At 38.6% G+C, this 27,289-nt stretch overlaps 1 protein-coding gene, 1 long non-coding RNA gene and 1 pseudogene across 11 annotated transcripts in view; 2 read left to right on the forward strand and 1 right to left on the reverse strand.

Annotated features, from left to right (window-relative positions):
- Positions 1–447: 447 nt before the first annotated feature.
- SMNDC1 (survival motor neuron domain containing 1) lies at positions 448–11,900 on the reverse strand. Of its 2 annotated transcripts, none has more exons than XM_025917998.2 (6): positions 11,765–11,900; positions 10,401–10,520; positions 5,524–5,666; positions 4,740–4,901; positions 2,421–2,574; positions 448–1,709 (listed from the first exon to the last, which is right to left on the reverse strand). In XM_025917998.2, the coding sequence occupies exons 2-6, from the start codon at positions 10,518–10,520 to the stop codon at positions 1,572–1,574; spliced, it is 717 nt and encodes a 238-aa protein (XP_025773783.1). In that variant the 5' UTR covers positions 11,765–11,900; the 3' UTR covers positions 448–1,571. The 2 variants fall into 2 exon arrangements, with proteins under 2 accessions (XP_025773783.1, XP_086536964.1); XM_086680838.1 differs by lacking the exon at positions 11,765–11,900 and adding an exon at positions 7,603–7,790 and having other exon boundaries at positions 10,401–10,518.
- Positions 4,796–27,289, forward strand: part of LOC147576156 (uncharacterized) — a 39,887-nt gene continuing 17,393 nt past the window's right edge. For 4 of the 9 annotated variants that reach the window (XR_015241812.1, XR_015241817.1, XR_015241813.1 and 1 more), the window contains exons 1-4: positions 11,811–11,947; positions 17,629–17,727; positions 23,798–24,001; positions 25,253–25,306. This is a non-coding gene — a long non-coding RNA (uncharacterized LOC147576156). The other 5 variants (XR_015241818.1, XR_015241820.1, XR_015241815.1 and 2 more) reach the window with 5 other exon arrangements.
- Positions 21,196–21,889, forward strand: LOC112854294 (TIM double twin CX3C motif protein pseudogene; annotated as a pseudogene).

The following is a 27,289-nucleotide window of genomic DNA, read 5'->3' on the forward strand; positions in this document are numbered from 1 at the left end:
TTTAAGAAAGACTTCACCTTTCATTCTGTCCTACAAATTCTACCCTGTGGCCATAAATTATAGAAAGGAAAACAGTGATCCTCCTGGGTTGGGAGGGAGGAGAAGGGGCAATATAAAGAATTCTACTTCTCACCACTGTCCTCCTAAGTTTCAATTTGCCAAAATAATTAAAATTCATTAAATTAAAATTTTTATTTTCCCCCTTACCAAAAATTTACAAACACCTCTATACACAGCACAAACCCTTAAAATAAAAATAGTTTGTCCTTTAGGATCCAATGTCTTATATCTAATGGAAGAAGTACGTAAGGATTTATTGAAACCTTTATCACACACTCAATATTCTCTTTTCTGTGGAAATGATGAATGCATGTACACTGAAGCTTAATCACTAGATCAATGCTGCTGCCAGCTAGGACTTCACCACCCTTCTGTTAACACATCCTGGAGATTTTAAAAACACTTTATTTAATAAAAGTTAAACATACAAAAAACTGAAATTAACACATATCCTAAAAATCACCATCTTCCAGTAATAGGAAGACATTTTACTATGCATATATTTGGCTTAAACTCAACTCAGAATAACTGTGATGTTCACTTAAACCAACAAATGCTGACAACTTGATCTAGTTAACAAAAATTACAAACTCAGCTACATAAACATAATATACAGGGAAATTATGGTCAGATTAATGCACAAGAAATACAGTAAATTTTTAATGATGAAACATTCAGTATTCTTGTTCATTAATTTAGCCTTGGTTTTTTTGTTTTTTGTTTTTTTACAAAAATAGTATCTACACTGTATACAGGGCTATACATCAGCTTTTTGTTTTCTTATATAAACATTACACATCCAAAAAATGGTACCACTACCATAAGGGAAAAATCAACACAGGAAAAGAGCAAACATTAAAAAAAAAAAACACCACCTTAGAAAAGGTAGCAGGTCCTAAACATGGTTTCTTATTACATAAAATTAAAACTCAGTGGAAAGAATGTAAAAGCTGAATCAATTTTAGAGATAGCCTAATAGGCTTAGCAAACAAATTATTGAAGGAAAAACCTCAAAACAAAGTTTGCCATTTACAAATTAACATATTTCTAGGCTTAATTAGGCAATAGCTAGGTTTACGTTGAAGATAAAAGAGCTCTTTAACAGGTTGGTATTTTGCCTTGATGTTCCAGTGAATTGCTACAATATGTGGCAAGTTCAAAGATCTGAGTATTCCAAGTTAGGACTTCACAAAATGTATACACCATCCATTAAGTAAGGGCCTGATATTAGGAAGATCAACAATTCATCTAAGTGCTGTATTTATGCAGCATCTATCTAGAAAAGTTGCTTTATTCAACAAACTTTGAGGAAACTGTGGTAGTAGTAACAAAAGTTAAATGAATAGCAGTTATCAAATGCAATTTCTTCAAGTTTCATTCTATTGAAGTCAAACAAGGACGACAATGGTATCTTCCTTACTCATCTAACAAATAATTTACCTTTAGAAAAATATAAGGATAAAAAGGTAAATGTAAAGCCCTGCAGAGATGAAATCCAACAGTTTTTCTGATTATTGAGGCATCAAATGCCTGACATTGTATTTAGAGGTATCTTGATATTGTGTCATAGGTTTATCAGCAATTCCACAAGTTCCTACTCCAACTTTGCCGGTTACACTCTCAGGTGAAGCAAAAATACTCCTTTTAACCTAGTGGAAATAAAACAGAAACCATTTTGATTAGTTTTGGGGGAACAAAATTTCTATGATACACTTAAGTACATCAAGAGAACTGGAGTGCTCTTTTAAATAAAATCTACCAGAGATCCCCAGCATATAAAGCAGGTTAACAAACAGGTAGGATTCACCACATTCCCTCTAAGGGTATGTTAGGTACCAAACAGTTTTTCAAATTTTAATTTATAGAAGGGTAAACAATCTAGATCTTTTGTAATTCCTGATATAAACTCTCTCATAGTGTTTCTATTGCAGAGACCATGGCTAATGGAGATATTTTGCAATAAGCCAAATGGAAGATTGAAGAGGATTATGATAACAAGACCCAGCTATGATCTTTTGAACCTATGTACCACATTTTTTCATTTATTTTTTAATGTTTATTTATTTTTGAGAGAGAGAGAGAGAGAGAGAGAGAGAGAGCATGAGTGGGGGAGGGGCAGGGAGAGAGAGAGAGGGAGACAGAATCTGAAGCAGGCTCCAGGCTCCAAGCTGTCAGCACACAGCCTGACGCAGGGCTCGAACCCACAAACTGTGAGATCATTACCTGAGCCGAAGTTGGATGCTTAACTGACTGAGCCACCCCAGGTGCACACACCCCCCCCCACCTTTTTCATTTTAAAGTTATTTTAATGACAGTTACACTTTTCAAGTTTATGAAGTATGATGAAAGGATTTACTAACCTGGCCTTTTTTGTTTTTAGAATAGGCTCTATTGTTAAACTGTTGCCATTTCACCTTCTGGTCCTCTCTTTCCTGCTCAAGTTCTTTTATTCTCTGTGCTTTTTTCAAAGCTTTCTTCTTTTTATATTCACGCTGCTGGGCAATCATTTCTTTTCTGTGTGGATATAACAGCTAAATGTCAACTCTTAAGATTTAATAGATGATTTCTTTAGAGATATTTAGCAGTGCAAAAAACAAAAACAAAACCCCAGAACAACAACAACAACAAAAACCCATAACAAACCTACACATTCCATGAATAGAAGCACTAAACATCAACAGTGCCAATCACCCAGTATTACTACGTAAGGTTATTTGAGATACACAGCATCCTTGGAAGCTTTCAAACCATATCTATAATCTATTACCCATTCAAATCAAATATTTAAACTAGGACTTTCTGACATTTACATCACTTTTGCCAGATGTGTTTTAGAATGAGTTTTAATGTTAATAGAGGTCTAAACCTTTATCCTTTTCTAAATGGATAGCAACTTTATGCTGCATTTTGCAAAACTATATAGAGATGCAATGCAGATAAAACTATTTCATCTAGACTAGAAGAGTACAGAACAAAGGAAAATCACAACTTAAAACTCTTAAAAACAAAAACTGGGGTTTTCAAAAACACTCCTCTATCTAGGATCAGAGCCTAAAGCTCTCTCAATAATTTCTGCTCAGTTTACATACTGACTTCTCACCAACAGGATGATGAGGTCTTTAAAAAAGAGGCAATACAATCTAGAGGTCTTTGTATCATGTAATCATCACTATGAAGCTAAGGGTGGCTTTTTTACACAGATGTCAAAGACTAAAAATAGAGCGATGTTACATTGTTCTACGGTCTGATTTTTTACTTTTTTTTTAATGTTTATTTTTGGGAGAGAGAGAAAGAGAGTATGAGTGGGGAAGGGGCAGAGAGAGACAGCAACCCAAGCAGGCTCCAGGCTCTGAGCTGTCAGCACAGAGGCCAATGCAGGGCTCGAACCCACAAACCACAAGATCATGACCTAAGCTGAAGTCGGACGTTTAACTGAATGAGCCACCCAGGCGCCCCTACAGTCTGATTTTCTTATTGGGATACTTAGGTGATCTAGTTTCCCCAAGCTCAAATATATTTACTTATGTAGCAACTTTTTAAAGTCTTGAGGGGCGCCTGGGTGGCTCAGTTGGTTAAGTGTCCAACCCAGGTCTTAAATTTCAGGGCCCTGAGTTCAAGCCTCACGTTGCTCCATGCTGGTCATGGAGCCTACTTAAAACAACAAAACTGTTGAAAAATCCAGAAAGAGAAAACTGTGGAAAATGTAAGTTTATTAAAATGTTGATTCTACCTCATATACACGTCAAGCCATACACTTCTCTATCCTCCCAATGCTGCTCCCTGAGTTCAGGACACCATTACCTCACACCTGATCACTGCACTAGCTGCTTTCCCTCGGCTGTCAGGGATTATTTGAAAGCTCAACTATGATCATATTATCTCCTCTATTTGAAATACATCAGTGGCTGTCAAGCTCTTTGTGATTTGGCCTCAACCTCTAAGCTCTTGTCAAACCACCCATCTTCAAGCCCTATTTTCACTATAGGAATTTGTTTCCATTACCTCTATGTTCCCACCTTGTTTTAAGTAAACATTTACTAAACTCTTACATTATCTAGAACTGTACCACATGCTTTATTAATGCTAACACTTAATCCTTAGAACCCTACGAAATAGATACTATCAACCCTGTTTTACAAATGAGGAAAGAAGTTAAAAAGTTTGCCCAAGGTCATACCTTCAAGTTCATTACCTAGCTAACTCCTTTTCTTTTCAAATCTCAGTTTAGATGTCATTTTCTCAAAGATGACTAAAATACAGTTTAGGTATCTTTCCTCTGTTCCCTTAAAGTACCCATTATGTTCCCTTAGTAACTTCTATAATTTACTATTAAAATTCTCCTTTAATTCTGTGTTTTCTTCTCTAGACTATAAACTCAATCAGGACAAGGTCCAAGTTGGTTGTCTTCACTATGGTATAACTCCAGCACATGGTTCAGTGAGAGGTACATATTATCTTCTTAAGAAATGTTTACTGAATGCCTAAGTGGGAACCAAAATGTCTTCACTTTACCTAGGTATACACATACAATGCTGACCCTATACAGCTAATCTTCAAAACAACGATAAGGAGTATTTTAACATTCTCACCCTAATCTAGCCTGCGTGAATTCCACAGACTGCCTCAAATACCAAAATGGGGAAGATTACATTTAAACTGCTAAAGTCAAAGTCACTTACTTTGACATGGGCTTGTTGCCACTGTCCTCCTTTGCCTTCCTTCCTTCTTCTACAGGTTTGAGGTTCAACAGTGGAGTCACTTCAGCATTGCCATAGCCAGCAAAGGTGATTGCAGCGGTGCCATTTTCTTCATCTATCTCCTCAATCTCGGCTTCATAACACCTGTAAAGATATCATGACTGTAAGCAGGTGAGTAAAGGTTTAGTACTCAACCTATAAGACTTACACTGCAGTGATTCAACTATTACATGTGTCTAAAATGGAACTTCTGTAATCAGTTGGCTCTTTGGTAAAGATAATACAAACAGTAGTTGGAGTTAGCCATCTACTATCAAAAAAAAAAAGGGGGTTCCTAATCAAAATATTGTCAGGAAAGTCTCCTACATGTCTATTAAATGTGCTTTAGTCTATCTCTTTGAGAAAAGATATTTTTTATAGGAATAACTTCAGTGTATGTGCTTCACGTAAGTCTAAGATAGCCAACCATTCACTCAATTTTCAATCTGAGGAAGAAATTAGGATTATTTTTTAACTATCCATTCATTTTCCTCTGCTTTGATTTTTCTGTCCTCTAGGATCCAAGCCCACCAACTGCCCCAAAATTTATTCTAAAGCTAAAAACTAAACTGTATTATAGTGGTAACCACCCAAGAATCAAATTGACTTTACAATTCATATTGGCTATACAGAAAGATTAAAACAGGGTAGTTCAAACTGAATAAAAACTTCTTACCATTGTATTTTATTATTTCATGTTATAGTTAGAGTTTTTTTCTACACTTACTGTCCATCTTCACTCCAGATTGCCATACACTTGTCTCCTACTTTCCACGAATGAGTGGGCTGAGTAGAAGCAAAACTGTCTGAACTTGCAAGAGTTTCAGAAGGCTGAGTTGACAGAAGGTCTTTGGTTAGTTCTATAACTTCCTAAAAAGAAAAAACAAAAACCATAGCATTATTTTTATAATTTGCTTATCACCTTTCAACAGGTTTTTATTTTGATGACTTTAACTCTCCACCATAAAGCACTTATTAAAAGTACACTACATAAATCTACTTGCAGTTCATAACGATACTATGATGTAGGTACTGTGATTATCCTCATGTAGAAACTAAGATACAATATTTTATACAGTGGTGGAACTGGGATTTAAACCCACAGTTGCCTTTCAATTAACCTCAAATACTAACAGAAAGCGGCAGACTTGAGCTTATACCATTCTTCCTTTCTTTCTTCCTCTCTCTTTCTCTTTCTTTTTTTAAGTAAGCTCTACACCCAACATGGGGTTTGAACTCCTGACCCTACTATCAGGAGTCGCTTGTTCTACTGACTAAGCCAGCAAGGTGCCCCTACCATGGCATTATCTCTAAGTGCCTGTTTTAGCTAAAGAGATCTAATATGAGAAACAATCAATTATGAGGGACTGAACTAGATTCAAGATCACTTTTATCTTCTATCTTTGTCACATGTATTTCATGCAAATGGATTGTTTTACAGGGCATTATTGGCAGTAGTATTAACTCTCTAGCCAACATGTTCCCCACCCCCATCAAAAAAGAAAAACCAAACCCAAAACACTTGAAGCAACCTTATTAGTAATACATATTTCTACTAAAGTATTATAGGCATACAGAAAAAGCCAGTAGTCTTCCTAGTCACTTATTATAAAACTTACCCCATCCAGATAAGCAAATTACCACGTCAGATTTAAAATATTCTAAAAAGCACATTAGCACAGCTTCATTTAAAAGGAAAAAATAAATGTAACACACATAGGCAGGCAATACCTGCCTGTGTGGCAAATATTTTCTCTATTTCAGGCTTACACTTATTGGCTTCATTCAAGGGTGTTTGGTAGGGTTAGTTAAAAAACTTAAAAGATATAGTACAAATGGCCAGATTTTGCTACCTATCTGCTTTTTTCACTCCAATGAAGATCTATGTTATGTATTACCTTATATGATTTATTTTAAAAACTCACATACCTGTTCCCCCACTGTTGCATATAAAATACCTTAAAACATCACAGTGTTTTGGGAGAAAAAGTAGCAAAGTTAAACTCTATACTGAGTTTATGTCTCCCACTGAAGTTTTATAATAGTAGCTCTGGTTCAGTAGCCAAGAAGTTATAGATTACCTCTTTCCTAAAGATTCTAAATCTTCCTGGCTATTTCTGAAAAACTAATATTTGAGCCTTCAAAAAAAAGGGGGGGGGGAGTAAGCCCTTGGAGAAAGGCCTGTTTTGTAAATAGAAAAACTAGGCTAACTCAGATTTGAATTAAAAATTCAGTATAGTATCTTAAATGACATTTTATTAGGTACCAAATAGCCATTCAAATGCCTTTTAATTAGATAATCCTTTGCAAATAAGGCAAAGAATTTCCAAATAAATAGATCAGGTACTATACAAAGAAGAATAAACTGTCCAGTCTTGTTTTTAATCAATTACTATTAAGGCCAGGAATATAATCCTTGACTCAAGAGCCAATACAATCCTTATCATTAAATAATTCCATTTAACTAAAACACAAACATGATTTCTGCATTTGTAGATCTCTGATTTAGATTCTACCTCTCTTAAGACAGAGCATCTTGCCATTTTATTTTCCTAAGGAAATTACAGTTTCACCAAAGGGTCCTGAAAAGCTGTGCATGTTACAACAATTTTCAGAGCCCTGCACTGAAGTGACACTTTAAAAAAAATCCAGGGCTTATCCCTAGTTGTCCTTTCATTTTGCCATGTTTTACATATCCCTCCCAACAAACTATGAAGACCCTTTCAATGTTTTCTTTACATGTGCATATGGACCAAAGTATTAGAGAAACTATTTTATGTATGAGGGGGTTCTTAAAGGTACATACCATTAATTACTTTTCCTCCCCCAAGTCTGAGTTCTGAAACTGCTCCTTCATCGACAGATGGGCAGCAGTTACAGTAATCGGCAATTCCAGGAAGCATCAGATGTTGTGATCTACATATCAGCAGGTCAAAGGGTGCACTCAAGCACTCTGCTTACTGAAGGAAGGCGTTTCGGGGATGCAGAGAGCCACTGTAATATATGAGACAAGTGACTTGACCCCTGCCTCCTTTAGAACCAGTTTATTCAGCAAAACAGCCTAATAAATTGACTATTTTTGTGATTATCACAGACTGCCTCGGGAGCTAGTAAAAGCTAGCCTAGATTTTACTATACCTACTTTTTTAAGTGAAAAAAGGCAATTAGGACTTCAGTAGATTAATGTGCTGCCTGCTGAGTAACTGTATTCTGTATGAAAGACAGTACATATAAATGTGGAAGCCTTACTGGCAAAATGAAGTCAATGAAAAAATGTAGGAAAGCACTTTGTCATAAATGAAAGGGGAAACAAATTCAAAACGAGGATAAAGACATTCCACTAAAGGAACACAAAATAAAGAAGGCCACAAACTCAGTCATCAGTCTGAACAACTTTTCAGCAAATATAAAAGGCAGAATTAAATATCCAAGGTATGAGGTATATCCCAGAAAACAGAGAAGAGAAAAAAAGGAAAATTATTTTTAAAAAACCCACGACAAAACAGAAGCTATAACTATAGTCAGTGGAGACAATTACTAGGTGGAAGCAGATATGTAAACACTTTTCAGAACTTTAATCTTCAATGATGCCTTCCATCTCTGAGTAATTTTCAGTTCAAAACAGACCTGTATCTAGTAAACCAAAATGAAAAATTTGTTTTCATGACAAAATAAGAGCGAAAGAAATCGTGATCACGTCTGGTCAGGAAAAACGTACTATATTACTACTATCTGAAGTTTTAGAACTTAAGCTTCTAAATCTGTGCTATCCAATATGGTACTCACATGTGGCTACTAAAATAAAATTAAGAATTCAGTTCTTCAGCTATCCTAGCTACAGTTCAAATATTTAATTGTCCCTAGTGGCTCCAGTACTACAGTAGATATAGAACGTTTCCATCATCACAGAAAGTTCTACTGTAAACAGTGCTGTTCTAAATGGGTATTTTATGGATAAATAACCATTACTAACTGAACCCTAAATAAGCCATTTATGTGCTTACCACAATGCCTACCACAATGGCCTCTCTCCCTATAATACTTCCACTATAGATCATGTCATAGCAAGGCAATTCTGCCTGGACCCTGACAATTCATTCCAGAAACATTAAAAAGACCTCACAATAATGTTGTTTCAACCTTCACTCCCAACTCCCCCTCCACCAGTTCCACATATATCCCTCCTCCAACTGCCCAGGAAGCAATATACACAATATTGACAATGGTTTATTTTCTTCAAAGAAAAAAAGGACTGCTTTTAAGTTGGTAAAACAAGATGCATGCCAGGATCCTTCTTTGAAGCAAGCAGAAAGCTGGCCTAGGAATGGGAGAAACTGCTCCCAAAACATCTTTTTATTATTGACTGGCACTCTGAAATTCAGTGGCCTGACTTCTACATACTGAAGATGGGTCTTGTTTTCCGTGTTTTTAAAAACCACATACTATTGCAACTCAGGCAAGTTTATCCTAAATCTACAACTTAAACCTGAAAATATTCAACTCATTTTAATTATGTCCAGATAAATCCTTTCAAAGTCCTGTATCTGGACACCATTTCAAATAAGTTTCATTCATTTGCAGTTCTAATATCCCTAAAATATTAATGTTAATGGGCAAGAGGATGATAAAGGGAGGGAAAGAATTTAGATAGGATAAAGATGATTCAAGTTTTGTACTGAATCAGTAAAGACCATCTAACCAAAATACCTTTTAAAATTTTCAAAATAATCAGGTTCAAAATTTTAAGTTCTCAAAATTTTTTAAAATGAAGTAATACACGTGTACATACATACAGTATTTTTATTAATCAACATAATGTTCTAAGAAACAACAGATATTTACTATAATGGTTTTGTCTGTCTTGAAACCCCAGTGCAAATTTTAAAAAGCAAGTTTCATACCTACGGAACTCTTCCATGACAAAACAAATTAAGATCTCCTTTCCACATCAATTTAACCTCAACAAGCGCCAACAACTACACTGTAAAATCTACCCTTAAATTCAAACATTATGTAACATTTATGCAGAAAACAAGTATCTCCTTAAATATTTTTATAATGTGTTTTCAATATAAGATGTTTACCTGCTAGCTTTGAAACACACACACACTCTTATTTCATGTTCAAGAACCTTGTGACATTAAAAAGAACCCTAATCATGTTACATTTTTCTCATTTTTTTAGTCATTTATAAAATTCTTCCACATCTGTTTTCATTCCAGTACAATTAACATTTTTAATTCCATATTATTTTTGTCCTTTTAGTTACCTTTGGAACTAAATTTCTTTTGCCAGATCTTTAAAAATAAAAGTACTTTCCACTGTAAAGTTAAATCAACTCTGATTTTTAAAAAATTATATGAGCATATGAAATTTACACAACAAAGAACAATGCTTTACTCATTTCGATGTATACAAATGAGGAAGCGGCAACCCTACTTCTGTGAGCAATATACACCTATGTGCATATACACGTTTACACACAAGGGAGGATAGCGGGACAAACACTCCGAATTGTGCTTTGGATTCTATGCAAGAAATCATCTGAAAAACACAAATACTTTTTTTCAAACAATATAACTATTAGCGTCCTCTGATACTTACTTGTAAATCTTTCTTTAATTTCAGCAAATCTTCATTTTCTCCATTTCCAGACAATGCAGCTTCAACTTGCTGGAGTTGAGCTTTGTAGCTTGCCAGCTGTTTTGCTAGATCCTCTGACATCTAGGGAAAATAAAAAGGGTAAGACCATGAAAAATAACTTCCCTGTCTGCCTGACTTAATCTTTACCAGTTTTGCTCCCAACTCCTTCATAGAAGTCATTGCTGCAGCTCCTCACCATTACCCTTACACTTAGTTCTGAGAAAAGCTGTGAGCCAAACCCAAACATCAAGGCAATGAATTCTGCAGAGTATAAACTTGTCAGATAAATTCCACACAGAAACAGAAAATAAGAGCTAAGATAAAAGGGAAAAGGAGAATTTCTATTTTTTAAACTTGTGTTAACAAGGAAGACACTGTATTTGGCTGAGTTGTTACATCTTCACCAAAAAAAAGGGGGGGGGGGCAGCACTAATCGGTTGGAAGAGTCAAAGACTGCCGACAAAAATATTTTGAAGCACTAGAGAAAACTTCCAGAACAAAATACAAATAGCTTTTGGATTAACTACATAAAAAATTCTCTGTACACGAGCTCTTCAGTTAGCGTGTTTAGAACCTCTTCCCAGAGCAAACAAACAAACCAACCCCAAAAAAACCCCAGTCACTTAAATACTGTCGATGCAGCGTCTTCATCAGAGAAACCGCACAAATACTATCCCAGTTAGGCATTCTAAGGAGCGTGCCTTTCACCAAATCTGGCTCATTCTTCTCCGGAAAGTAAGATAAAAGAATCCTTTCTCGATTTACAAAGCAAACACGCCGGGTTTCCGAGGATCCTTCTCTGTGTTTACGATTCCCGTCCAACGACACTTGGAAGGGCTCCAAGGGGGCTACCGCGAGCCTGCCTGCTCTCCTCCCAGTCACCCAACACCTCGGGGCCCGCCACAACTGGTCCATTATTTCAGACCTCGACATGCAAACACAATCTCCAGGGAAACCGAAAACACAAACGGACCGGACCCCAGCGGGGCCAGAGCCTCACCCCCCCCCCCCCCCCCCCAAACACGCTCGGCACAGAACGGCCGAGGGCGTCCTAAAGAGGCCTCCGCGTCCCCACCCCACCCGACGACGGGTTTCCGGGGTTAGCCTCGTTCGCCGCCACGACACCGAGGCCCGAAGCCCGAGCCCCACCCGGGGCAGCGCAGGGCCCAAAACCCTGGCTGGGAGAGGTGGCCGGGCTCCCAACGTCCCTGCCGGCGTCCAGGCCTCTCCAGGGCGGCCCACTCCTCGGCCTCAGGCCTCCGCTTCAACTAGACAGAGGCCGAGGCCTAGCGAGGCCCTGCGGTCTGCCTCACCCGGTTCTTTACCTTGTGTGGGGTTGGGGGCAGGGCGGCAAGAAGGGGTCGGGACGGCGACAGCGGCGGCAGCAAAAGGAAAAAAAAAAATCTCCGCGGCAACAACAGGGCGACTAGATCTGAAACAGAACTTGCTCGGCGATGAGGGGGAGGGGAAAAAAGCTGGAGACTGGAAGGAGGAAAAGACAGAAGCGAGTGAAATCTCGCGAACGTTGAAAGCCTCGCGAAAGGTCGCCCTACTCACGCGATTCCCAGCGTTCTCTGGGCGGCCCAGCCTTACTGGCGTTAGGGACGCGGACTGGGCGGAGCTTCGTTGGAAGGAAATGGCGTAGGTGGGCCGCGCCAGGCGCCGGATGTAGGTCTGGCTTATCTCAATTTCTGCTGAGAGTCGAGAGACGTTATCTTTCGTAGGAGTTGGTGCCTTTGGGCCATTCCTTAAGTTCCCGAGGGAGTAATCGCGTGTGCCTTCTTACACTAGTGGTGCTGGGAGTTGGGAGGAACGGCGTTTAGTGCAGCGTTTATACTAGTGTTGGTTCGCAAAATGTGGTCCCGGCAGCCTAGTTCCTGGTAATTTATTACAAATGCAAATTCTCAGCACCCATCCCACAGCTACTGAATCAGAATCTCGAGGTGGCTCAGCAGCCTAGTTTAACAAGCGCTCCAGGTGATACCAACGTCAGCCCAAATTTGACAGCCATCGCTTTACCAAAAGCCAATTAAATTGTAGCAGAACCTGTTGGAGAAGAGGTTGATTTATTTAAAACCTATTTTGTTACAACCTACTTGGTTTTAATAAAGTAAATTGTATACAGGTTAATCTCGCCTGACAGGGAACAATCTCCAAGTTACAGTATTAAATGATGAGCAGAATGATGTGAATACTTGCATTTATGTTTAAAAAGCAATGCGCATTGTCTATGTTTCTAATCATATCTACTCTTTCTAGACGGATACATAAACCTATCTAGAGGTTTGGAATGGAAGCCAAATATTTTCACTGATTATCTTTTTTACTGTTTATCCTTTAAAAATTTTTTCCATACGTATACCGTTTGTTTGTTTTTTTCCAGTTAAAAAGAAAATCCTGTGACAAAGAGGCTATATGAATGCCAGGAAGGAACCTTCCCAGGCGAACTGGGGTCTTTTGCTAGACGTTCAAGAAGGTCCCCCTCTCAGATGGGCTCTTTTGGACTGTGACATCTTGCTTTAATGCCTTCTTGCTTTTTTGAAGGGGTCTTCTCTTTTCTTCTCTACATACACAGACATATATCCCTCTTATTTAGATAACCTTTATAGAGATGGAAACTAGATTTGTGATAATTGAGTGGCAATTTGTAAGAATTGAAAATGCTGCAGAGGGCAGCAGTGTGTTGCTAGAATTAAGAGGGAAGACCAGAAAGGATGTAATTCCTTAACATAATAGAAATTTGTTTAAAATATAATGTAGTTTTTAACAACTGCTTTTATTCTAATTGTGTACTTTAAGAACTAATGCCAGAAGGATCTTCCCAGAGTATAAAGTAAACTTTACAGTTGTGTAAAAACCTCTCAAATAAGAGAACTCTTAATGGAAACCACCCCCCACCCATCAGAAAATAGGAAAGTATTTATTATAAGGTCCTATATGGATTATAGGGTTACAACCTACTTGGATTTCTGGATCATCTTGATAGCTTTTGTTTTCAGTATTGTTTTTAATCTCTCCCTCCTCTGTGCAACATAGATTATATTTCGGCGGGGGGAGCAATATAGTTTTAATTTTAGTACCCACAAAGAGATAGCAGTTGTATGTACCAGGCGTCATTCTAAGCACTTTACATGTACCCATTTAATTTTCACAATGGTTCAATAGAAACAAAACGAGCAAATATAAACTTTGACTAAGAGTGATACTTCAGGAAAGGGTTCAGAATTACCATCTCAATTGAAGTGTGAAAATCTACTTTCCTTATCTAACGTTCTCATTCAAATCTGATCATGTTTATTCTTCAAAAACAGCTGTATCTAAAACTTCTAGTTCTTTATTTTTTCTTTTTAATTTTTATTTAACTTATTTTTTAAATTTATATATAAGTTAGCATATAGTGCATCAATGATTTCAGGAGTAGATTCCTTAATGCCCCTTACCCATTTAACCCATCCCCCCTCCTACAACCCCTCCAGTAACCCTCTGTTTGTTCTTCATATTAAAGAGTCTCTTATGTTTTTGTCCTCCTCCCTGTTTTTATATTATTTTTGCTTCCCTTCCCTTATGTTCATCTGTTTTGTATCTTAAAGTCCTCATATGAGTGAAGTCCTATGATACTTGTCTTTCTCTAATTTCGCTTAGCATAATATTAACCCTCTACTTCCATCCGCATAGTTGGGAATGGCAAGATTTCTTTCTTTTTGATTGCCGAGTAATACTCCTTTGTATATATATATACCACATCTTCTTTATCCATTCATCCGTCTATGGACATTTGGGCTCTTTCCATATTTTGGCTATTGTTGATAGTACTGCTATAAACATTGGGGTGCATGTGCCCCTTCGAAACAGCACACCTGTATCCCTTGGATAAATACCTAGTAGTATAATTGCTGGGTTGTAGGTTCTATTTTTAATTTTTTGAGGAACCTCCATACTGTTTTCCTGAGTGGCTGCCCCAGTTTGCATTCCCACCAGCAGTGCAAAAGAGATCCATTTTCTCTGCATCCTCACCAACATCTGTTGTTGCTTGAATTGTTAATGTTAGTCATTCTGACAGGTGTGAGGTAGTATCTCATCGTGGTTTTGATTTGTATTTCCCTGATGGTGAGTGATGTTGAGCATTTTTTCATGTGTCAGTTGGCCATCTGGATGTATTCTTTGGAGAAGTTCTATTCATGTCTTTTGTCCATTTCTTCACTGGATTATTTGTTTTTTGGGTGTTGAATTTGAGAAGTTCTTTATAGATTTTGGATTCCAACCCTCTATCTGATATGTCATTTACAAATATCTTCTCCCATTCTGTCGGTTGCCTTTTAGTTTTGCTGATTGTTTCCTTTGCTGTGCAGAAGTTTTTATTTTGATGAGGTCCCAATAGTTCATTTTTGCTTTTGTTTCCCTTGCCTCCGGAAACGTGTTGAGTAAGAAGTTGCTGCGGCCAAGGTCAAAGAGGTCTTTGCTTTCTCCTGGTGGATTTTGATGGCTTCCTGTCTTACATTTAGGTCTTTCATCCATTTTGAGTTTATTTTTGTGTATGGTGTAAGAAGGTGGTCCAGGTTCATTTTTCTGCATGTCGCTGTCCAGTTTTCCCAGCATCACTTGCTAAAGAGACTGTCTTTATTCCATTGGATATTCTTTCCTGCTTTGTCAAAGATTAATTGGCCATATGTTTGTGGGTCCGTTTCTGGGTTCTCTATTCTGTTTCATTGACCTGAGTGTCTATTCTTGTGCCAGTACCATACTGTCTTGATGATTACAGCTTTGTAATACAGCTTGAAGTCTGTAAAACTTCTAGTTCTTTAAACCTGATATTTATTTTATTGAAACCTAGTAAGTAGGAGCACCTGGGTATTTCAGCTGGTTAATTGTTCAACTATTGATTTCGTCTTAGGTCATGAACTTTTGGTTGGTGAGTTGGAGCCCCTCATCAGGCTCCGCGCTGACAGTGTGGAAACCTGCTTGGGATTCTCTCTCTTCCTCTCTCTCTGCCCTTCTCCCATGTGGGATGACAAAATAGACATTAAAAAAATAGACATTAAAAAAAAACTTAGGGGGCGCCTGGGTGGCTCAGTCGGTTGGGCGTCCGACTTCGGCTCAGGTCATGATCTCGCGGTCCGTGAGTTCGAGCCCCGCGTCGGGCTCTGTGCTGACAGCTCAGAGCCTGGAGCCTATTTCATATTCTGTGTCTCCCTCTCTCTCTGACCCTCCCCCATTCATGCTTTGTCTCTCTCTGTCTCAAAAATAAATAAAAACGTTAAAAAAAAATTTTTTTAAAAACTTAGTAGGTAGATAACATTTGAAGACTCCAAATTGTCATTAGAATATACAACTATTTCCTTTCACTACTAAAGAAAATTAAAGTATAGCAGCTGCCTTTGGAAATGTACCAACCCACTGCAGAGCACAAGAGTATGCAACAAACTGTTGGTTAACTGAGAGACTGTATTCTTTAGCTTAGCTTTTACTGCATCCCTTCCTGACAAAAGGTAGCCTCAGATTTGCTCACATTTTTTACTATCTTGACAAATGCCTAAAGGGATGAAGTAGAGACATGTACATAGACATAATAGCTGCTTGTGCCCTTTGCCTTCTTTAGTCATAATAGATGTTTTGAATGTTTGCCTGGAGATTTGCTGCAGGGCAAGCTACTGGCTTGCCTATTATGTATGTATATATATATATATATATATATATATATATATATATATATATAATGGATATATTGATATATATCTATATATACATGACATATATATTATATATATCTGTATATATTATACATATCTATTATATGTATCTTCTTAGAAGTATGTATTATATGTATATAAGTACTTCTTAGAAGTACTTAGTAAGTACTTCTTGGATGTATTATATGTATATATTATATATATCTATATCTATATATATATATTATACATATCTATTATATATATCGTCTTAGAAGTATACATAGGGGTACCTGGGTGGCTCAGTCGGTTAGGCATCCAACTCTTGATTTCAGCTCAGGTCATGATCTCACAGGTCATGAGTTCTAGCCCCAAGTCGGGCTCTGCACTCTCTGTGCAGAGCCTGCTTGGGATTCTCTCTCTTTCTGCCCCTCCCTTGCTCATTCTCTCTCTACCTGTCTGTCTGTCTGACTCTCTCTCTCTGTTTCTCTCAAAATAAAATTTAAAAACCTTTTAAAAATACGAATTTTTAAAAAAAGGGATATAATTTCTCCCAGTGGAGAGTGCCCATATCTTGACATCTAGATACATTTATCCATAAAGAGACAGCATTCCTTGGAAAAATGGCTGTTTTTAGGTCTCAGGCACAGAAAGTACAAAAGTATTTAGGTGAGCCTAGAGCACCTTGCCAGAAAGCGAGGAAGTATCCCAAAACTAATAAGATCACGTCAAAAGCTCATAGAACCCAATTTGACTCCAATGGCCAAATGTGAGTCAAGTTGGGCTAAACAGAATAATGACTGTGATAGATTATCAAAGCACTGAATGCATTTTTAGAATCCCTGAGTCAGGCACCTGGGTGGCTCAGTTGATTAAGCATCTGACTTCGGCTCAGGTCATGATCTCATGGTTGGTGAGTTCAAGCCCCACATCTGACTCTGTACTGACAACTCAGAGCCTGGAGCCTGCTTTGGATCTGTGTCCCTCTCTCTATACACCTCTCCCACTCACGTTCTCTCAATCTCTCTCTCTCTCTCTCTCTCTCTCTCTCTCTCTCTCTCTCTCAAAAATAAATAAACATTAAAATTCCTAAGTCTAGAGTGATACTCAGAATCAAGGGTGAGGGAAGGGCCTTTTTTCTTTGTAGGAGAATGCTGGCCAATACCTATAGATGGAATAATAGAATTGGAAAAATCGTTATGTGCAGTCCCCAATAATTGAGGCAAAGATCATCAATAGAAGCTAAAACCCATCTTGTAAAGAAGTGGGAGAAAGGGGGATGTTTGCAAAGTGGCAGAATATCACGCCATAGATTACTTAATTACAAAGGGAGAGTAAGGAAATTCAGCAGTCACCAACTTAACCTAGTGATCACATTGAGCATGACCAATGGTGGGACAACCTGACTTTATAGTCCTCTTGACTTGATGCAACATGAAATAACAGCATCACCAATGAAAAGTCGGCCAAAAATGCTTAACCTGACTATAATCAATCCTTTTGACCCAAATTTCAATTTACAGGAAATATGGAGTTAGAGAAACAGATAAAATGACCCTGATGGAAGAATCAGATCCAGAATGTGAGACATTCCATAAGAAAATGCCTAAATTCTTCTAAAGGTCAGTGTAGTTAAAAAGAGTGTGGAACTGTTCTAGATTAAGATACAAAAGACCTAACAATAAATGCAATGGATAAATCTTGATTGGGTCTTGGTTTGAAAAACCTATAACAGAAATTTTAGAGTACTTTGGGAAATTTGAATATGGACTGGGTATTAGATGATATTGAATTACTATTAACTGAGTGTGAAATTTACTTTGGTTACTTAGGAAAATGACCCATTCAGATATTTAGGGATGAAATACCATAACATCTGTAATTTATCTTTAAATGGTTCAGCAAAAAAAAATTGTATGGAATTTCATAAAATCATGTGGGTGTGTGCATGAATATATGTATATTTGTGTGTATTTACACAGCAGTAGCCACTTATCCACGGGCAATATGTTCCAAGACCCCTAGAGGATGCCTGAAACCATAAATAATGCCAAACCCCATATATACTGTGTTTTTTCCCATACATAACATACTTATAATAAGGTTTAATTTATAAATGAGGCACAGTAAGAGATTAACAATAATAAATAATAAAATAGAACAATTATAACAATATTATAACAATATACTGTAACAAAAGTTATGTGACTGTGGTCTCTCTCTCTCTCAAAATATCTTCTTGTACTGTACTCACCCTTCTTGTGATGATGTGAGATGATAAAATGCCTATGCAATGAGATGAAGTGAGGTGAATGACGTAGGTGTTGTGACATAGTGTCAGGTTTCTATTGACTTTCTGACTGTACATCAGAAGAGGATTATCGGCTTGTAGACTGCAGTTGACCATGGGTAACTGAAACCGTGGAAAGTGAAACTGCAGATAAGGGGGGACTACTGTGTGTGTGTGTGTGTGTGTGTGTGTGTGTACACACATATATGTATACGTGTATGAATATATATATAGAGAGAGAGAGAGGAAGAAAGAATTAAAATGTGTTAGATGTTAAGATGTTAATGGTTATTGTGGAGGATATGTGACTTCATTGTACTAATCTTTCAACTTTTCTGTATATTTCAAATTTTTCAAAATAAGAAGAGAAAAGTATTTGTAAACTAGCTAGTATGGTTTTAGGTGATCTTTGTGTGTGTGTGTGTGTGTGTGTGTGTGTGTGTGTGTGTGTGTGTGTGTTTAGGGAATGGTGGGGGAATCTCAGCAGATTGAGAGGATCTCTAGGAGCTAGAAGTAGTTTAACAAGCTTAGAAGTAATATGAGAGATTACAAAAGCTTATGTGATTGTCAGAAACAAAAGGCCATAGAAAGCCTATGGGTCAAGGTCTAGCAGGAAGATGTGGGCAGTGGAGGCTGAAGCAGTCACAGGAGCTCTTTGAAGGCCAGGAAGGAAAGCATGAGAATGAATTACTTTGACTTCCCCACATGCAGGAGAGAGTCCAATGGGCCTTGCCCTCTGATGTGGTGATAGGAACTTTTTTCATTTTTTTTTTTTTGGCCCTATCTGGCTTTCTCATATAACAGCCTCCAGAGGTAGTCTTAAGATGGTCTTTTAAATTCGGAGTTAATTGGATTCATCTGCATCACAGCCCTTGAAAATACCCTCTTTATCTGAGTGTTTCCCACCCCCATGTTCATGTTGACTATTTATTTAACTTAGAAAATAACTTAGTTATTGCAGAAACAGCCTGGAACATTCCATATCACTATTATTGTACAATGAATAATAGAGCATAATAGAGCAACCTTTTTTTTTTTTTTTTTTTTAGGATACTTACACCAGACAACCTGAGTAGCTGGGGATATATGTACCCAAATGTAAAGAGCAAAAAGGAGACAGTGAACACAACTTCTTTCCAGAAGCCAAAATAAGCCCCAGATTTTTGCCCCATGAAAACTAATGCACATAGTTTGATACGGTCACATTTAACCATTTTATTGATAATAGTGTCAGCAGTTGCAAAGAACTGTACAATGGAGGCCTCAATGCTCAAAGAACCCATTAGGTGGCAGTGGGGACACAGGCATCTTTTGATGTCTGATTACAGCCCGCCCCCGCCCATGCTTCCTCCAGTTATGGAGCCTTAGGGAAGTGACATCGTCAGGCAGCTTTTCAGGGGAGGAGATAGGGGAGGCAAACAACCAGAGAAAACAAAACAAACAAAAGTTATGGCCTATAGTATCCAACAGATGAGGAACTGTTGGTCATCTGGACTCAACTCCTGTTCTTGATTTTAACATGTTTTTATTTGTCCTTGTTATGATTCTTTCAGTAAAATAACTTTATACCTAAGTTCTTTTTTTTTCTTTTTTTTTTTTTTTTAAATTTTTTTTTCAACGTTTATTTATTTTTGGGACAGAGAGAGACAGAGCATGAATGGGCAAGGGGCAGAGAGAGAGGGAGACACAGAATCGGAAACAGGCTCCAGGCTCTGAGCCATCAGCCCAGAGCCCGACGCGGGGCTCGAACTCCCGGACCGCGAGATCGTGACCTGGCTGAAGTCGGACGCTTAACCGACTGCGCCACCCAGGCGCCCCTGTACCTAAGTTCTTTAGATGACTTGTGTGCTGTTTACAATATCTCTGTGTTGTCAGTTTTTGAACATAAGCTAGAATGTGAGTATGGAGTATGGCTCATTTTGCTTGGGACCCAGTACATTTAATACGTACATTTATAGTGACACTCTCATTCTCTGTAATGAGTGCTCATGAAAGGCTTTTTGTGGTCCTGGTACGTGCTGTACATTGAGATTCCTGGGAAAAGGACTCTGACATTTCTTTGCAAGAAGTTTATTGGGGAGTGCCTTTAGGAACATCCCCTGTGAGAGTGACAGGAGCAGGGCTGGGCGGAGGGAGAAGAAGCTGCCACACATGTGCAGCCCATCCTGTAGGAGCTCCAGGGCTGGATGGCTCCTCAGAGACCCCCTTGGGACTTTATACCTACCCAACCCCAAATGATCAGCCAATACATGTGGGCTGCCCTTGTGAAGGGGGCAGAAAAATAATTCGGCTGGATACTGTCAGCCACCAACACTCCCTCATTCTGGGTGAATGAGCACCTCAGTCCCGAAAGAGGAATTTGGGCCACACACCAGAGTATCTACAGCAGGGGAGAAGGCCTACTTTCTCTGCATCACCCTTATTTTTAGGCACCTCTGATGCTGCCTCTCCCACAGATGCTACCTGTATTAGAAACTGTGAAACAGGGGCACCTGGGTGGCTCAGTCGGTTAAGCGGCCGACTTCGGCTCAGGTCATGATCTCGCAGTCCATGAGATCGAGCCCCATGTCGGGCTCTGCGCTGACAGCTCAGAGCCTGGAGCCTGTTTCAGATTCTGTGTCTCCCTCTCTCTCTGACCCTCCCCTGTTCATGCTCTGTCTCTCCCTGTCTCAAAAATAAATAAAAAAACGTTAAAAAAATAAAAAAAATAAAAAAAAAAAAAAAGAAACTATGAAACAGGCAGGCCCGAGTGCCGGAGTCCATCTGGGCACCCTCTGGAGGGATGCAGTGCAGGGTCACCATGGCAGACCTGCAGCAGCTCCAGGTGCAGAAGGCAGTAGACTCCGCGGTGAAGAGTCTGGAGAGAGAGGACATCCAGAAGATGCTCATGTTCTGGTACAGCTGTTGTGAGGATAGTCGGGAGGCCATGCGGCAGGTGCACCGGTGCATTGAGTGCTGCCATGCGCCTCTGGCTCAAACCCAGTTGAAGAAATTCCAGGGCTGCCTGGCCCAGTGCACCATGCACTGCAGTGACAAAGCCAAAGATTCAATAGATGCAGGAAATAGAGGGTTTCAGGTGAAGTGGCAGCTGGAGACTTGTGTGACCAAGTATGTGGATGACCACATGCACCTCATCCCAACCATGACTGAGAAGATCTCTTATCCACTGGGAAATTGAAGTCTTTGTATTGGCCATCAAGGCTGACAGCAGTAATCCATTTAATTTTTTTTAATGTTTATTTTATTTTTGAGAGATACAGAGCATGAGTGGAGGTGGGGCAGAGAGCAAGAGGGAGACACAGAATCTGAAGCAGGCTCCAGGCTCCAAACTGTCAGCATAGAACCCGACATGGGACTCGAATCCATGAATCCTCAGATGGTGACCTGAGCCAATGCGGGAGGCTTAACCGACTGAGCCACCCAGTGCCCCAGCAGGAATCCATTTAAAAAGCAAAATGAATTTTGGTCTTTGAAGTTTATGAAGAAATTAAGGATAGCAGACAAGTTTGAGGCATGTGTCACTTGCCTCTACACATTGGTTCCTTTGTGTTTCAACCCTAGAAAGTGAAATGGAAAAAACTGGTGCTAAAATTTGGGTCTGAGATAGCACAGAAGAATTTTTGGTAACCTAAATTTCGCACGCACTGGCACTAGGGATCTCCCTTATACCAAGCCAGAGGCTTTAAGGTACAAGATTCTTCTTAGTATACAGGTACAAACAGGTTGCTAGGTTCCCCTAACCTGCCTATGATCTGGTGGAGTACAAGCAGAGATGTTTCTGTTGTTGCCAACCTCCTGTTTACCAGAAGGATCACCAAATCATTTTCTATAAGCTGTAAAACAAAGTCCATGAGGTTGCTAATTTAGAAGGGAAAAAAGCTTTCTGGGTCTTTGTTTTGCTTGGTTTTGTTTTATATACAATGTTTTGTTTTATATATATGAAGTTGATTTAAGGTGCGGAGGTAGGAGAGGTAGTTTGGGTAAGAACTTTGAACAGTTCCTCGTGGGTATCTATTTCTGGCCATCAAGATGTGGATATGCATTTCTTGAAATACGTATTACATCTTTCAGCTAAGAGACCCTGCAGAAACAAGAGAAGGGATGTTACACTGGGTATGGGAAGCAGATCTCCCCTCTCACTGGCTGTCATGATGGGCCCTGAGCCTATCTGCAGCAGAACAACTGAACAATCTTGCCGTAACACTTTCCCTTGAAGGGAAAGGGGGTTTTGATTGCACTATGTACCAGTATCCAGGAGTGAACATTGAAGGAGAAACTGTTGCCTTCTTAATTAAGAGAGTTATTAGGTACTGAATTTGGAAAAACCTGGTTTTTATAGAAGAGAAGGAAGGAAAGCCTAAACTCAGTATTGCTTATTTAGCCCCCTGAAATAACAGAGCCCTATTGAGACAATCCCTTGGCAACAGGAAGGCTGAAGGAGAAAAAGTAAGCAACTCGGGTGAGCTGTGATTCCTTTAAAGCAAAAGATGGACAGCCACCCCCTCATTACCAAATGACACTTTTGCCTGTGGCCGTTGCAGTAAGCAGTATTCTGCCCTTTATCATTTCATTATTTTTTTTCACCAATTTATTATTTGAAATGATAACATAGCCAATATTTGGTGTTTCAAGGTTGTAATATATGTTCCTAGTGGTTCAGCTTAAAAAAAAAAAAAGGTATAGTTTTTCCTCAAAAAAGAAAAAAAGAAACTGTGAAACAATGTCACCTTCTCATTTTGTTTTCCCAACATTAAAAGCTAATAGAAAATGTCTTGGTACTTCTTGCAGATGATGTCATGTTTGTTTTAAATCGATTTCTGAGTGTGTGTGTGTGTGTGTGTGTGTGTGTGTGTGTGTGTGTAGAGAAATTAATATATAAATGCTAATATATATATATATATATATATATATATATATATATATATAATGCTATAGGAGAGCTTGCTTATGCATAAGCAACTCAGATATACAGATTAAGCATTTCTTCCATTGAAAAATTTTCCAAAAAATTTTGGCACAATTGGTAATTATTTACTCCAGCACATCAAAATCCATTAGGGTAAAATTTATAAACAGAAAAGCCATTAGGGTAAATTTTATTTTTTACAAAATGGAATACATAATTTTTTCCCTTAAAATAGCCTCTTCATGGGTAGAAAACGATCAACTATTTATAAAGAAGTTTTAAAATTTTTTAAATTTTATATTTTTGCCTGATTTTGTCTTCTTTTGTATTCTATGACACTGATGCTTACTAACTTTTTTCCAGTTTCAGCTAGAAGAATTACTTTCTTTCCCTTATAGTCATTTGACTAATTTGACCCCCAAATGTCTTTTGGATGTATTTCCCTTTCTCCATCCTAATGCTGTACAGACCAAGCTGTCATCATTTTCTCTCCTAGCTTGATGTAATAGTCCCTAAGAATGGGGTTCCTTCCCTGAGATTCATCTTCCACACTTGGCTCCCAGATTGATCTTCTGGAAACACCAGTCTAAGCATACCCACACCTACTTGTGAAATCCCAACCTGTTAGCCCACCATATAAGGCCACTGGTGATATGGTCACAGCCTGCTTCACGTCCTGAGCACTGACCACACGTTCCAGGTACAAACTTACCCTGCTCTTTCATGCCTTACTGCTTTGCTCCTAGGTTCTGTTCTATGTCGCATGCTTTTCCTCACTTCCCTGTTTGGAAGAATACTTTTTTTTTTTTTTTTTAATTTTTTTAATGTTTATTCTTGAGAGAGAGACGGAGCACGAGCAGGGGAGGGGCAGAGAGAAAGGGAGACACAGAATCCGAAAGTAGGCTCCAAGCTCTGGGTGGCTCAGCTGGTTGAGCGTCTGACTTCGGCTCAAGTCATGATCTCTCAGTCCATGAGTTTGAGCCCCATGTCAGGCTCTGTACTGACAGCTCAGAACCTGGAGCCTGCTTCAGATTCTGTATTTCCCCCTTTGTCTGCTCCTCCCCCACTCGCACTCTCTCTCTCTCTCTGACTCTCAAAAATAAATAAGCATTAAAGAAGATTATATATATATAAAAAGATCCAGTTCCGAAGGGGCATTGTGACTGCTCACCACCTTTCTCAGACAGGGCTTCTTGCCTCCCTCATCTGCTTCCTTTAGTATTTTTACATATAGTAAGAACACCCTAGACTACTGGTGTTTAGAGTAGAGCTCCTCGGGGCATCTGGGTGGCTCAGTTGATTAAACATCCGACTCTTAGTTTCTGTTCAGGTCATGATCTCGCAGATCTGTGGGTTCAAGCTCCGCATTGGGCTCTATGCTGACTGTGCAGAGGCTGCTTGCGATTCTCTCACTCTCTATCTCTCTAACCCTTCCCTACTTGTGCTGTCTCTGTCTCTCTCAAAATAGATAAATAAAACTTAAAAAAAAAAAAGGAACAGCTCCTTTAGGAATCCTATGGAAGGGGCAAGGTGTGTCTGGCACTAATAGAATTCCATCTCCTTGAGAACATAGAAGAAGCAAACTTTTGACAGCAGTGAACATTATATTTGACTTTGGAGAATATTCTAAAGATTTCTTGTAATTAGCATTATGATATTTCTCTGACATGGACATATAACCACATGACACTAGTTTCTTCATAAGGCTATTACTACTAAGGAATCAAGGTTTTGAAGCATTTTCTGGTTGGAGAGAACTTTTAATTGATCCTAATTAATGGTGTGTCTGCAGGCAACTGAAAGTGATTTTTACATTCACGTTTGCTGATAAGGATATAGATAGGAAAAACAGGACTGTAATAGCTTGATGATGAGCAATTTAATCAGTGTATCTCTGGTTTATTTTTTTAGCGTTACTGATTAGCTGCCTAATTTGTTGCTTTCTCCACAGGCAGAGGGAATTAGAACCAGTTAACCTGATAGTCAATGGAAGAATAAAACTAATGTAAGTACGACAAGAAAGGGACTATAATTTATAGATATATGTGGCCATTCATCTTGTGGTTTAGGAAGGCAAAAGTATTGAATGTGGAGCCCATGTTTTTTGACTTTCTTTTGCTATGACTTGTACAGTGCCCAGGTTAGGTCACTTTTTCTGTCCCAATGTAAAAAAAAAAAAAAAAAAAAAAAGGATACATAGCTCCCTGCATCATCATGAGACAAACAAGTTGATGTGACTATAATAGCTGCCTGTAACAGTTTGTGAGCCCAGATTAAATGGTCTTGGGCCTCTTCTGGCTGTAATTGAATTTGTTTCATTTTACTTGGCTTTTGCTTTGCATCACTCTCCAACCCCTGTTTTATGATCCAAAGAAGGCATGTCGACATGCTTGACTGGCAGGTGGAATAGTACATTGGACCCAGGATCTGTAGTTCTAGTGTGCATTCTGCCTCTCACTAGCTCAGAGACCTTAACCTGGGTCAGCCTGCATTTCCTTATCTATGTTTCCTTGTGGCCCTGAGACTTTGTGCTTCTTAGGTTTATGGGGAGTCAAGAAAGTTGACATATATGGGATGCCTGGGTGGATCAGTCAGTTGAGAGTCCAACTTCGGCTTGGGTCATGATCAAACAGTTCATGTGTTCAAGCCCTGCGTCAGGCTGTGGGCTGATAGTTCAGAGCCTAGAGTCTGCTTCAGATTCTGGGCCTCCCTCTCTGCCCCTTCCCAACTCACACTCTGTCTCTGTCTCTCTCTCAAAAATAAACATTAAAAAAAAAAAAAAAGAAAGAAAGTTGACATATGGTCTTTCCTGATTAATCCAGTCCATAGACAATTAACTTGATCCTACCCCCATCTCTCCTTTCTCTGACTTTTTAAGGAAGTATACCTGGGTTACACAGTCTAACCTGTGTTAGTCCTCTGATTGTAAGCTCCTGTAAAGCAGGATTCCATGCATGAAATCCCATCTCATCCCCTCCCCCCACCCCCCCTCAGTCAACTCCTAGATCTAGGCATTTGTTGTGGATTCAATTAATACATGTCAGCTATAGGAGGAACCTCAGGGACTCCACAGTTTTATCTCTTCAAAATTGACTTCTTTTACTTTGCAGAGAAAAGAAAGGTCATCTAGCATAAATTTCCTTTGATAGCTCCCCCCTCCAGCACATACACCTAAAAATTATTTGTGTTGACTCATCCTTGGAAAGATTGAAAAAATGACTATATTAAAATATAAATCATGTATATAACCAAAAAATTAGGCAAGCCACAAAGCACAAGAAGATATTTGCATTTAAGAATCAGTAACCAGAACTTAAAAAACAAAACAAAAACAAAAACCACACTATACATGATACATAATCATTAAGAAAACAGCCTAATGGAATGGTGAAAATAATGAGAAGAAGATAGAGGAAAAGATACGAACAAACAATTTACAAAAGAAAGAATCCCAAATGACCAATAAACATATGGGAGATACTCAAACTTATGCATAATCAGGGTTAGGCATATGTCAACAAAAACTGTAACCCATTAAGTGGGAGAAAATTTAAAAGACTGGAAAAAGCCCAGACAGTGGTAACACTATGCACAGTTGATGGGAGTACATGTGGTTCTATCCATGTGGAGAGTGAATGGGCACCTCTCCCAAGCCAGCAATTCCACTCCCTGAGAAGCTCTCGATACGTAATAAGGAGACACATAAAATGTATTACAGCTTTGATTTTAAAAACAGAAACCTTAAAAATAACAATCTGAATGTCCACTAACAAAGAAATGGAGAAAAAAAATTACTGGATGAATAAATATTCATGAAGTTAGTAAAAACAAACTAGAGGTACATGTATCAACGTGGATAAATGTCAAAAACAATGTTCAGCAAAAATAAATTACAGAGTAATATGTATAGCAGGAGGCCACTTACACAAATTTTAAAGTCATGCAAAAATATGTTGTTTACGGGAACACATGTATAGTAAAAGTGTAA

Source organism: Puma concolor, chromosome D2 (assembly GCF_028749965.1).
Source record: "Puma concolor isolate L17-30 chromosome D2, mPumCon1.1.hap2, whole genome shotgun sequence".
Classification (NCBI taxonomy): Eukaryota; Metazoa; Chordata; class Mammalia; order Carnivora; family Felidae; genus Puma; species Puma concolor.

What these genes read in the sequence shown, in the direction of transcription:
- SMNDC1 (XM_025917998.2), bottom strand. Translation starts at nt 10,520, where the DNA reads ATGTCAGAGGATCTAGCAAAACAGCTGGCAAGCTACAAAGCTCAACTC. An exon ending in GGCAACAAGCCCATGTCAAA is followed by an intron (nt 2,575 to 4,739) that starts GTAAGTGACTTT and finishes ATATCCACACAG; the next exon opens with AAAAGAAATGATTGCCCAGC. An exon ending in CTAAAAACAAAAAAGGCCAG is followed by an intron (nt 1,710 to 2,420) that starts GTTAGTAAATCC and finishes TATTTCCACTAG; the next exon opens with GTTAAAAGGAGTATTTTTGC.